The 12683-nt window shown below is 48.2% G+C and overlaps 1 protein-coding gene across 1 annotated transcript; it reads right to left on the bottom strand.

Moving 5' to 3' along the window:
- Positions 1–3072: 3072 nt before the first annotated feature.
- On the bottom strand, positions 3073–11050 carry cyp27b1 (cytochrome P450, family 27, subfamily B, polypeptide 1). The gene is made up of 9 exons (XM_086168096.1): positions 10746–11050; positions 9556–9746; positions 8796–8986; positions 8000–8200; positions 7308–7468; positions 7062–7228; positions 6031–6112; positions 5744–5941; positions 3073–5618 (listed from the first exon to the last, which is right to left on the bottom strand). Exons 1-9 carry the CDS (start codon positions 10968–10970, stop codon positions 5505–5507), a joined length of 1530 nt encoding a protein of 509 aa, XP_086024222.1. The 5' UTR covers positions 10971–11050; the 3' UTR covers positions 3073–5504.
- Positions 11051–12683: the final 1633 nt, after the last annotated feature.

Below are 12683 nucleotides of genomic sequence, written 5' to 3'. Positions count from 1 at the left end.
AGTCAGGAAGTAGCGTCGGTGTTCGCTACTGCCACCTGCTGGACCGGAGGACAGCGTGTATTTTCCCCCTCTGTACACAAGAAAGATTGGTATTATGAGACAGGCTGTAAGTGTTTGAAGCAGCCTTTTATCCATGTATTTGTTTAAGTCGCGTAAACTGTTATCTTTTTTACAACATGTTTCATACTGTAAAGTGAAAGAAGCTGAAATCACATTTTTTATCCAGTGAATGTCAGAGTGCCATTACATCTGGATCGTGATTAGTGTCTGTTCAAACAAGACTGACCTTCTGTTGTATCTTCATTTTTATTCGAAATGTACCAATAATGGGATTGCTTTGATTGCAGTTTTACTCAAATGTAAGTTTCTTTGAAGAAATTCCAATTCTTCAAAGAAATTTAGCCATCTTGCTTCATTTTCAATAGTTGTCACTGGGCAGATGTGATGCTGCAATGAGACCCCTCGTGCTCGTGCACATGCGCACGCACACACACACACACACACACACACACACACACACACACTCACACACTCACACACACACACACTGAAACTGCCAAAAATAATAAATACTGCTGATGAATATTGCTGATATTTGATAATTAAGATGATGAGTGTGACATGTTTTTTGTGGAGAAAACCCAAACTGTTATGAGAGTATTTGACCTTCCACACACTCCCCTCATTTAGCTTACCACTGGAAAAATGACACACTTCCTTTCCTTGTATAGGTGGTGCTTCTCATGGAGGTTCATTATCACCACCTCTCTTGGAGAATTATTCTGTATATCTGTTCACATCAACAGAACTGAGAAGATAAAGAACACATTTGTTTTCCCCCCATGAGTGCTTTCCTGCCCTTGTGCAGCCCCGCTCGCTTCCTCTCAGCGAGGAGGGCAAAGTGCTGTGAGTATACCACTGTACGGTGCCGACCTCACCTTGCCTTCTCCACATTCATTTTTGGGGGGCCATGTACTCCTCCCCACAGAGTGCTTCCCCTTTGTGACACTCACAATGTGCACCGTGTATTTTTTCCCCTTTTACAGAGTACAGAATTTCTTGACTTGTCTTATTGCACTGCACTGTCTTATTGCAATATTCATGTTATTATCCATAATCGTATTTAGAATAACGTTTACACTCTTCTATAAGCACATAGCCAAATGCACTGCAAAGTAGGAATTTCACTGTACTGGGAAACAAGTTTCTACACTTTACATGTGACAATTAATGCTTTGAATCTTGAATCTGGACTTAAACAGAGTTTCCACTGCACGTCACTGCTTTACCCATATAATGGAGACTTTGGGAAAAAAAAGCGCTGCATTACAAAAGTAAGTTCAGGAAGGGGAGGAAGACGACAGAGGACTGACGCTGAAGCAGAGAAGACATTTGACATGACATGCGATGGAAAGAGCAACTTTGAAATTGAGCCAGAGGTAATGGAATTTTTGGAGGAAGGTCAGAGAAGGTCCCCCCAACCATCTTGAGAAAGTTGAGAGTCCAGGTCTGGACGCTATAAAAGCTCAGGCCCCAAGAAAGAGCTTGGTGGCGGTCAGCACCCCATCAGTATGTGCGCCCCAAGTTGGGGCAGGTGAAGTGCCAAAGAGTTCAGACAAGCAGGATGCGGGACGTACGGGAAAGGGGTTCTGTGCTCCAACGCGAGGCCTGTGACACCTGTTTGGGTGCAAGAACATGTGTAGATTTGTAGTCACCAAGTACAATACACAATAATAGAGCTGCAGATACTGTCTGTGGATATCATAGGGATTGTTAGTATAAAAAAGGATCTTTTACAGATCCATCAACGGGGTCAGTGTCAGTCTAAAGTAGGCGAAGCCAACGTCTGCTTTAGGATACTAATCATCTCAAGAGGAAGCGGACAAGGATAAATGATCATTTTCTTTCAGGTTCCAGCTCGTTTCTCACGTCATGACAGATGTAAGAATGGACAAACTGGCAAAAAAAGCGTTTAAAACAGGCAGCTGAAGTCAAAACAGGGTTCCCAAGGTCGGAGGGGAAAGCATGGTGTTGAGGAAGGTGCGTCATAGGTGGCATTGGAGGTGTTGTCATCCAGCCTGGTCCAAACAAAGTGCAGACTAGGCAAGTCACGCTTTGCAGAATGGGGACTGGAAACAGTAAATTCGGCATGCAGAATCGAGCAGATGGAAAACAGAGCTAAAAGTATCTCATTTCAGTATCAACTATTCTGTTTTTTAAGGACGACTGAACATGAAAGATTAAATTAAAAGTTGAAACCGTGAGCATGAAGGAGAACAACGCGTGAAGCTTGCAGTGAAGTATCTCGCTGTATATACGTATGCATATATAATTTATATCTATCTATCTGCAGAGCCAAACTAACTGTTGCAAAGCTGACATTTGACTCTGCACAATGGTCCAGGTGGTGACGTTTGATCATTTAGCTGCATCAGAAGAAGACACAAGCATTTCTTTTTACTTATTTATCTTGTAGCTTGACAACGCTTGTTTTTTATTACCTTTATTCTTGACACTACTTATATTTTATTACCCTTTTTATTTATTAGATTTTTTTCACAGTGTGAAGCAGCTGTGAACACTCAGGGATTGTAGTCGACTATCTCATAACTCCTTGGCCTTTTTGGACACCTTTCCTGTATCTTCACTGTCAGGAGACATTTTTTCATCAAGCGTATTAACGGTTTACAGTTTGAAATAAAACGTCATCGCTCCTTGTCTAGTGAACATGCACACACTGTCTGATGTAGTGATGCGGTTCGAAGTGTGAACCCCACGTCACAGGACCAACTGATACTCTGCCGTAATCCTTGAAATGACGGCTCGCTAGCATCACACTCTGCAGTTCAAAGGTGGCTCGATTAGCTGGATCGGATGTTGGACAAGGACTGGAATATATTTCAAATGCAGAATTGCTGTCAAAAGATGTAAAGGGACCCAACTCTCTCTCTCTCTCTCTCTCTGTCTCTCTCTCTCTCTCTCTCTCTCACACACACACACACACAGACACACACACACACACACACATACACAGAAGCATGTGGACAAAGACAATGCTACCACAAAAAGGGCTGAACTTGAGACTATTTTTTATTGACATTTGCATTTTTCAAAATGTGTTAAATTAGAATAAATATAGTTCAGATAATGAAGTTGCCAAAGTTTACATAATTGAGAAATGTCACTCATGTAAGGTTTAGATGTAGTTCTAAAAAAAAATGCAGATAAACATGCATTGTGCACTGCCCAAAATTGACATTAGTAATAAAGACTGATTTACGAAGTCCAAGTGCAGAGTAGAGCAACAGTGGCACAAAGTACTTCTTCTTTGCGGAAATATTTTTAACAGCTGCCATGTTCTGAATAATAATAATAAAAAATAAGAAACATCACCAAATATTTTTGAGTCAGCACCATATGAAAGTCTTATTTATGATGACATGAAAAAACCGACTAGAGTATTAGTGAGAGAAGAGCTGCTGAAGTTCTCCTGCTGCTACTCCATATTCATGACACGCTGCGTAGGGGATGAAAGACTGAGTCGTGTAATGCCCCTGCTAGGAAACTGGGAAAACACTAACCACACATGTGGGCCTTAAATGAACTGGTGAGAATTTACAGGAAATTGCTAATATTGCTGTTTTGCGGTCGAGAATGTGGAAATCCATGCACAGTCACGGGGTCAGTTTGCAGAAAACTAGTAAAAAGAATAAAAATGTGGGCTGCAATACAAGCCGAAGAGGCGACTATAATGAAACACCTTCTTTGAGGTTTCCGCAATAAAACTGATTTGGTCTCCGTCCTCGAGGCATTCAAACGTGCACGCTGAAGATGGACAGGTTTCGAGCTCCGAGCAACGGGCCGTCCTCGGAGCCGAAACACATCGCGTTGCCTCTGTTCAGCCTCGACCGCCTCGCCCGGATTTATCTTTTTCCGGAATGGAAATGAAAGGGGGGCAAGATGTTTTGGTCGCAGAGAAATTGGAGGACAGAGAGCTAAATGGCTAGGCAGTTATATATATATATATATATATATATATATATCATTTTACTTCATATCACTGGAGCTGGCAGATGGTTTGCTATTATCAGCGTCCGACAACATGCAAAATTCAATACTATGGCGATTTTTCATTTAGTTATGCAGTGAGGTTTTTGGATGTAAATTGTGTCTATGAAAAATTGAAAACTGTTTTTCTGCCATGACCGATTTCCAAGTTTGTTGTAATCAGTCAAAAAATTCACTCATTCATTCATTATCTATACTGCTTATCCTCCGGTCAGGGTCATGAGAGGCTGCAGCCTATCCCAGCTGCCCAGCTGTCAGCGGCTGAAAGGCGGGATTCACCCTGGACTGCCACAAGCAAAATGGTTTTATAATTCCAGTGACAAGAACATAAAGCTGGGAGGGGTTTGTGAATGTATGCAGGGCCCCATGAGGCTGGGTCTGGGAAATCATCTCAATTTTGCATGAATATTGGAAGTTGCAGAGTGGTTTCTCATGACCACAAATGGAGCTATACAGTGGTTACAGCGTCGCTACATTCAGGCGAATACAAGGTCATGTTGTTCCGGGCAAGTCCGTAACGTGGCTAATTACTTTTTCATGGATATAACATTGTAGCGGTCAAAGAGAGTAAAGTGACCCCACCCAGCACTGCGAAGACATTACAAATACGAATCTCGACTTCGCGCATAGATAATAACGCCGCACAAAAAATATTGTGATTCGGTTTTTCTGGACTGTGCTGACCGGCCATATCCTCACCCTGCATGTTGGGAGTCATTTCTTACTGGTTACAGCCCGTCGTCAGCTGTTATTTCGCATTCAAGAGCTTTATGTTTCGACAGCTTCAATACCCCAAATTGCGTACGGATAAAACAACGTCCTCTTTTCTGAATCGTGCTTCCCGAGGCTGCTGCTGCACGGATAAATTCATGAATTTCAGTAATCCTACTGGCCCAAAAAAGAAATGCAAATGACCCTGAAGCACAGCAAGGTGTAAGAGGCAGTTGACACAGACACTGCAGGACAGCTATCGATATAAAAAAAAGATTAGACAGATATTTGCCTCTCCCAGTTGCCGCCTCCAGACGCAGGCGCCTGAGTACACATGCATTAAATGTGTATGGGAATACTTGGCCACCTTGAGTTACGTAAAACACGATGATGTAGGAGGATTTCGCTGGCTTACTCTCGGCCTTTGTGCAAATGAGCGCAATCGTGGTCGTTTCTCTTCGAAAAAAAAAAGCAATGAATTTTGGAGTTACACTCCCAGGAAATACCTCAGCCACTCCTCATTCTTCTTTTCGTTTGTCGTTCTCCACATGTCAGCCTCCGCAAATAGGGTTGCAGGTACGCAGAACTTTGGTCTCTGATGTGTCATTAGTCTCGCTTTGACATGGTCCACTGTTTGCTCCAGCCGCCCCCCTCCCCGCCTCCCCCTCCCGACCCTCTCGCCGAAAGACTCACGTTCATGTAACTGAATCACAAAGAAGAGCGGGTCATCGTTCAACAAACTGAAGGTTAATGACATTTTCAGGAACTAGGAGCGTCCTTGTCATTGGCTTCACTGAAACTCTTTGCGGATCCGGTCTGACGTCAAACTCCAACAGGATCTGATGAAGGCAGAGGCAGGAAATAAGCAGATTTACAACGTTGATTAAAATTCAAGCTTGTGTCTCGTGTCTTAAAGCGAAGCCGCACGGATGGCGGATCAGTCCTTTGAGTCCTGCCAACTCACCCTGGCGAGTGCGAGGTAGAGTTCCAACTCCGCGATCCGCCGGCCGATGCAGCTGCGCTTCCCCACCCCAAAGGGTACTGAGGCGTAGGGATGATGAGTCTGGTCCTTGTTCAACCACCTGCGGGGCTGGAATTCATCTGGATATGAAAACACCGCCGGATCCCGCGATGTTGCAAAGTGGCAAAGGGTAATCAGAGTCTGAAGGGAAGTAATCCACCGTTAGATTGTGTTGCACGCGAAATGAGACCTCATCCAATGATGCTTTCCAATACTCTTGACACACTCACATTTTTAGGGATGAGGTAGCCTCCGACCTGGATGTCTCGTTCGGTTATGACTCGAGCGTTGGCGGGAATGACGGGATACAACCTGGAATTAAAACCAAACAGTCAATGACGTACGCACACTCCAAGACGTGGCCGAGGCGTTTTAAACATCGGTGCTCTGTGACTGGACGGCTGCGTTCATCACAATCACGACAGATGCGACTGATGTGACAACGGGTGGAAACAAAGTGGGAATGAAGGACCTGCACCGGGTTCACTTCTCTGCTTCCTCCGCTTTGATTTCTGTGTCTGCCGTTCCGAAGCTGCCGAAGCCTTTTTACGCCTGTTCTGTACAAGCATGAAATCTCTAGGCTTTGCCCAGACGGGCCGCTCGCATCACAGTAAAGCATCGGAGGAGGACAGACTGCTGAGCTCCGCGATGCCAATCGAAGCACGCTAGCGTTCCCGCAGGGGATTTATCGGCGTGCTGATGAGTTAAACCTCGGCCGAAGAACAGCTCGCAAATACAACCGGTGACTAAAATATTCCGTTTTTTCTGTGCGTTGGCCGACATCTCCATTGAAAAGCACAGGACGTTTGGGCTCAGAGGACCAATAAAAACATGAAACACAGACACAACGGAGCGCGCCATCAAAACGATAACTGTTGCTTTGAGCTAAAAAGGCAGCGTCGTTCGCATTTCCCATTTCAAAATGTCCGTCTCTTTTTTCCATTTGATTCTCTCTCAAAATGCTGGTACGGGTAAGTAAACATTGAGCATTATAAACCATTTCTATTATGCGTGTGTGGATGTGTCTACAATTTTGAAATTGTCGCGTGTCAGCAGACTCCTTGTAGAGCTGTTATCATCAAGTCACTGCTGCCGGGCCCAAAACTCAAGGCAGATCTTTCACTGTCTTTCATCTTTCTCTGTCTTTTTGATTTGACTTTAACCCCTGTTCCAACCTTTACAGGCTCAGGAAAGCCCAGAATCCTATTTCACAGAAGGGGAATCTCATTTATAAAATGTCCCTGAACCTCTGAAGGCATACCTCAACACTTCTTTCACCGTGGCCTTCAAGAGAGGCATCCGGGCCACGTCCGCCGCTTCCGGAACGCTGCGCCCCCCGAGTACAGACAGCACCTCGTCCCGGAGCGAGGCCTGGACTTCGGGGTGACGGGAGAGCTCGTACAAGGCCCAGGACATCGTGCTGGAGATCTGAGATGAAGCGGGGAGCAGGGCTTGAAAAAAGTCTGCGCGACTCTGGCAAAGACGTGGGCCGAGGTACGGGATTTACCGTGTCCACTCCTGCCAGCAGCAGCTCCGTCACGTTACTGTAAACGGTCTTCATCGGAAGCCCCGTCTTCGACAGGTAATAGGTGATGTAACGGCATTTCCCCGGTTCCTGGCAGCCGCTCTTCTCGGCTTCCTTCAGCCGCCGGTCGATGTGACCTTTAGCTGGAGAGGCAGCAAACGGCACAAGTACGGGTTTGAGTCTCGGTGAAAGATCGAAAGTCTTTCAGCCCAAATGTAGGTGAAGAGGTTTGCGTCATCGTCGCAAATCATGTAAACTTTTGCGTCCGATTACGGCCGGTGGTCGTTTGAGCACGGATGATCTTGTAATGCACGAGGGTTAAGGACCGCGATCTGCCGCTCCCTGAACCACTATCTTAAACATTTTTCGATTTGGACATCTAAGGTACGGGGGAATCCCTAGGAGCAGCTTGGATAACAAGCCGGCACTAAAACAAGCCGGCGCTAATCGGGAAGTTGCTGCAGAAGCAAAAAATGACAGAAAAGGCTTGTTTTGGCTTGAGCTTCTTAAAAACCGTCTTTTGTGACACTCTGCAAGATTTGCTTTCCATTCTGGAGCGGTAATATGCGCTCATGAGACACTTGTCATTTCAAGTATTTGTGCAACTTTCAGCAGTTACTTCATCTGACAACAAAGCTAAAGAATTCTGAGGATTAAAAACAAAAAAAACCTACCAAAATTAAACATGTTGTCCCAGCACTGACAGAAGATGTTCCAAGGTTTGGGGAAGATCTGGTGCAGCCAGCTGGGCATCGCCATGGTAAGAAGCGTCATTACAAACATGGTGTTGATGGACTGGATAAAAAGTTGTGTTTCTTTGGGAACAACTGGATCCAGGCAACCTATTCTGGATTCAAACAGCACCGAGGAAATGCCTGGAAAAAAAGGATTAAACCAATTTCAAGCTGCTCCATCACACTAAACCTCCAAATGAATACAATTCATTACGCTTAAACAGTAGCTACTTGGCTCGCGTGCATGTGGTATTTATTTCGGGCTCTGGCAGAAACGCAAGTTCCCGATCATGAGTCCAGTCTATGTATGACCACAGACAGAAGAGAGTAAAACGAACAGGCAGAAGAGAGAAAAAACAAACAAAAAAAAAAAACCTTTTGTGGTTTGAGTCACTGCAGAGTGATTAATACGGGTTTGTTTTAGATTCATGTTCGGCACGGTTGTGTGAGGTTTGCTTTTTTCTGACTTCCACCTCAAAATAAATGTAAATGGCAATTTGCTTGACTCAATTCTACCGGGGTCCCGACAGCCTCAGCCCGGCAAACCAAGGTGAGATAAAGGTTACTTCTAAAACAGTTAGAAGTAAAAAGTTGAATCAGTTGGGAGATCTTTGATAGGCGTGTGTTTGAAATACCTGCTTTATCACATAATGCTGCTTTCAGCTCGGAGCTGGTCCTAATTACCGACGTTTACGTGGTGCGGTACACACTACGGTGATGCGTGTCACGGCCTTACCCTCGAGGCCAAAGTAATAGAACTCGCTGGTGACGTCAGTGACGAGGCCTTGAGGACATCTGCGAAGGCGAAGTTTGCCGATGAGGTCACTGACCACACCGTTCAAGGTTTTGTCGTAAGCTTCGACCGCCTTTGGCCGCAGCATGTGCTTCCCTAGGAGGCTTCTCACGGTCTGCCACTCCTCCCCCTCGCTAGGTATGCGGTGAGGGTAACGAAAAAAAAGAAAAAAAAGAAAAAAATCAACAAATGCACATTTCACTTTGAGTGCAACTTTACTGGTCCGGACTCTTGATTGATCTCTGAGGGCTTTCGGACTTCATTCGCATGGCTTACAGAGCAAGATGAGAGACATTTATGCCCATATAGGATTCAAAGGATCATTTTATACAATAAGAAATGTTAATCCTCGCTGTCGTGCTTTTTATCGCGAGGGGTTTCGCAGCGTGCGGTTTTTCTCGAATATTGTAGGAGCCGATTTGTCTCCTTAGAGATCGAAATGCCGCAAATCTACATTTCAGCGTCATTGCCCCCTTGATTATGTGAGTCTCCCTTCTTGCCTCCTCACTCTGAAGAACCGTAGTTGAACTGACACACTTACAAATACAAATGTGGAATGCATGACTTTGAGCTGGCTTGCTTCGATCCCCCTCCGGAGCCACGCGCCGTCACAAACAACGTATGTCGTGTTTCAGGGCTTTGGACATTTAATAAAAATGGGAGGGAACGTTTCAAGGGAGGGCGTGGAGTCGAGGACACTTACGACGTTAGGAGGCCATAATTATGCCCCCTTTGCTTCCTGTAGTCCTTCCAGGAGGAGAGGTCCGAACGCATCGGATGCTGGCCCTCCTGCCTCAGAACCTGCTCGATGAGCGCCGGATCCGCCACGTGGACGGTCAGGATGGGGCCGAAGCTGGCCTTCCACATGGGGCCGTAGCGCCGCAGTCCTTCCAGCTGGGGGAAGAGGCACACATTTCACCTTAACAGAAGCAAACCCCTCCGCCGTGGCCGCGACACCGCCGACGTCACGGCTTTGACAACACGTGGAAAAAAGCATTTTTGAAAGACGGCAGGCGTGTCGGCTTGACGTTATCATGACGCGGCGCCCCGAGGAGACGCCTCCATGCGCGGCAGCGTCCGGGCCAGAGCCAAAGGACAGGTCGTGAACTCGCCGAGCTGGGAAAGCATTAACCAGAATGATCGTCGCGAGCGACGTTCAGGCCGTCGCGGGTTTTGAACGTGGCTTTCCGCACGCTCCGTTCCCGCGTGAACGCTCGACCGTGACGTCTGTCGTTTTAGAATCCGGAATGTTTTCTTTAGTCGTTGAGGGGATTTGAACGCCACGGTTTGGGGTTGTCAATCACACCGAGTCTCCTTCGGGCCCACCGGCTGATATTTTTACTCCGAGCAGACGGGTAATTATCTGGCGGCCACCGGTTCCCTCCTTCTTTATGAAAGAAGAAAACAAAATAGCGGCAGGACTTCAGGGAGGGGGCACGATCAATTCATTTTTAAGCAGAGAATGCTTTCGCACGTCCATTTAATCTGCCCTTTCCAGAGTAGTTTGCCGGCGAACCTCGGCTTACACAACCGACCCGGCCGAGCTCCGGAGGCTCCGGAGCCTGCGGCCCCAAGCGAGGGCATCTCAGCGGCCGAGGACAGGCTCCACTTAGACAGACATCCAGGGTTCGAGCACCTCAGTGCCGTGCTTTGGCTCCAGGTGAGTCAAAAGTTATCAGTGAACTCATTTCTGACCGCACACGTCCGAATGGGTATCATTATTTTTTTTTCCTGCTTTTGACGGTCTCTGTCATCAACACGCCTCCGGCTCGGCGTCCCTCTCGTCCCCTCTCATCGCTCAAGTACGGGAGAAAACGTCTACGGGTGCGCGCACACGCACGGGAGCGGGTTTCTCAGGTCTGCTCCCTTTCGCCCCGGCCAGCTCCATCCTACCTGTAACTGGTGCAGCTTCGACAGCCCCCGCCTGGCGAACAAGTCCCAGGCGAAGCTGGCGACCGACGGCCCGGGCATGTCGTCCAGGGTTCGCGGCGCCGTCTCTTCCGGTCGGGCTGCGGCCGCGGCGCCCTCGGCCCACCTCTCCATCCACTTGACCAGGGGGAAGGCGCTCCGGCCGGATACTCTAAGAGCCTGCTGCAGCATCCTTCTCACAGCGATCATGGAGCGGTTGCCGGCTCCTTTGGAAGTCGATGCTCATTTTCTCTCCCCCGCCGGCTGCAGGCTGTATTTATAACGCGCGACCTGCGCTTCGAACCCGCGGAAATAAAGCTGTAAACTTACTTATTCGGGGCCAATCATGGGTGTAAAAGCGGCCGAGGTCCCGCCCCGCCTGGATGAGGATGTGAAGCGTGAGTTGACAGGAAGGTGTGTCCAATCGGAGGCCTGGGCTCGGACCATCCCAGCCGCGGCACACGTGGAGCTCCGGGATAAATAATACATGACTCCTGCTCGGTCGGCGGGCTTATCTCCCGCCCCGGCGAGCACTTTGCTCCCTGACACCGAGCCGTCCGGGGCGGTCGAGCACCGGAGGATGCGGTGTCTCAGGGCCACCGCGACGAGAGACTCTCTGTCCGGACCGGAAGGGGGACTCCAGGTCCCGCACCCAGACCGGACCCGACGCCGGGGGATCCATCCCGGCGTCGTGCACGACTAAAGCGCTCGCTGGGAACGCCAAAATACCAAAATACCTCCGACATTATTTCGAGCTTAAATCGGAAAAATAGGCAGGTCCGGTGGGGTTCTGTTTAACCAGCTACGCTCAGTTATTTTGCTGACTTGGTGGGTTTTCCCAGCCAGGGAAAAAATCCTGACCTGATTTAATTTGAAGTGGAATTTGTGTAAAGCACCATGTGTGCACACTGTGAAGTAACAGCCCGGGGGCTCTACTCAGAATCTGCCTTGACATTTGCTCCCACATTTTGTGTGCTCTAACTAGAAATCTTGGAGCGTGCGGTTTCAGGGAAACACGGGGAGCTGACTGGCGATGGGCTGGATCCCTGCGGGAGCGGCGTGTCACGGCCTGACGCCTGCCGTACGCCCGCTTTGTTTTTCTTGTCCGCTTTTCATCACGACGCCGCTCCTCGCGCGGGATCGTCTGATCGGCTTCGGTCACGGCGGTCCAACGAGGAACCCGTGTCGTGAAAGTGAGGGCGACACGACGGTGACTCTGGCGGCGCGTACGGCCCGCTGCCGGAAAGTAAATAGCAGCATCTTGCATTTTCCGGCGGCGATGTGAAACTGTACGTTCGAAAGCTGAGCGAGACAACGAACGAGGCCGTCTCGCCGCGCCGAACGCCACGTATCCACGGTGTCCTACCAAAATGTGATCGGAAGCGCTGACTTTTAGCCGCGTGAGGTCGGAGCCGACAGACGTCACGCGCACGTACAGATGAAATGAATTACAATGGCTCTGATAGGGGGCTTCGGTGGGGACGACGGGCACGTGAACGCCCCTGCGAACTGAGTTTTATGAAGTGCTTCTGGCCACTAATGGCCCAGATGATCTCAGCCGTGTTCGTGATACATCTGCAATTGTCTGTGTGGAATGCAGGAGATTTATTGTGATACGCAGAGATCATTTTTCTATTACTTTTGAAACGGCGCGGGTGGAAGCAAAAACCCAGACCCGACCAGAGCAGGAACATCGCGGAGAGCCGTTACGTAACAGAGAAACATGAGGTTGCACAATGATCTGGGACGCTAGATCATTGAGATGAAAATCGATGGAGTGGCTGGATCGTCTCGGGCTGGAAGTGTTGCGGTGTCGTTGTTTGAACCCGAGACACCCGGCCCCGGCCTCGCTGTTTACTTGACCCGAACATGTGAATCCGCTCTGTGCTGCGGATGACACTCGCAAAGGGCACTCTTGCGCCT

Source organism: Fistularia commersonii, chromosome 21 (assembly GCF_037954325.1).
Source record: "Fistularia commersonii isolate RoL2024-O1a breed Wild chromosome 21, RoL_Fcom_v1.0, whole genome shotgun sequence".
Taxonomy (NCBI): Eukaryota; Metazoa; Chordata; class Actinopteri; order Syngnathiformes; family Fistulariidae; genus Fistularia; species Fistularia commersonii.
The sequence above is the reverse complement of the archived record's forward strand: the minus strand, read 5'-3'. Positions and strand labels throughout refer to the sequence as shown.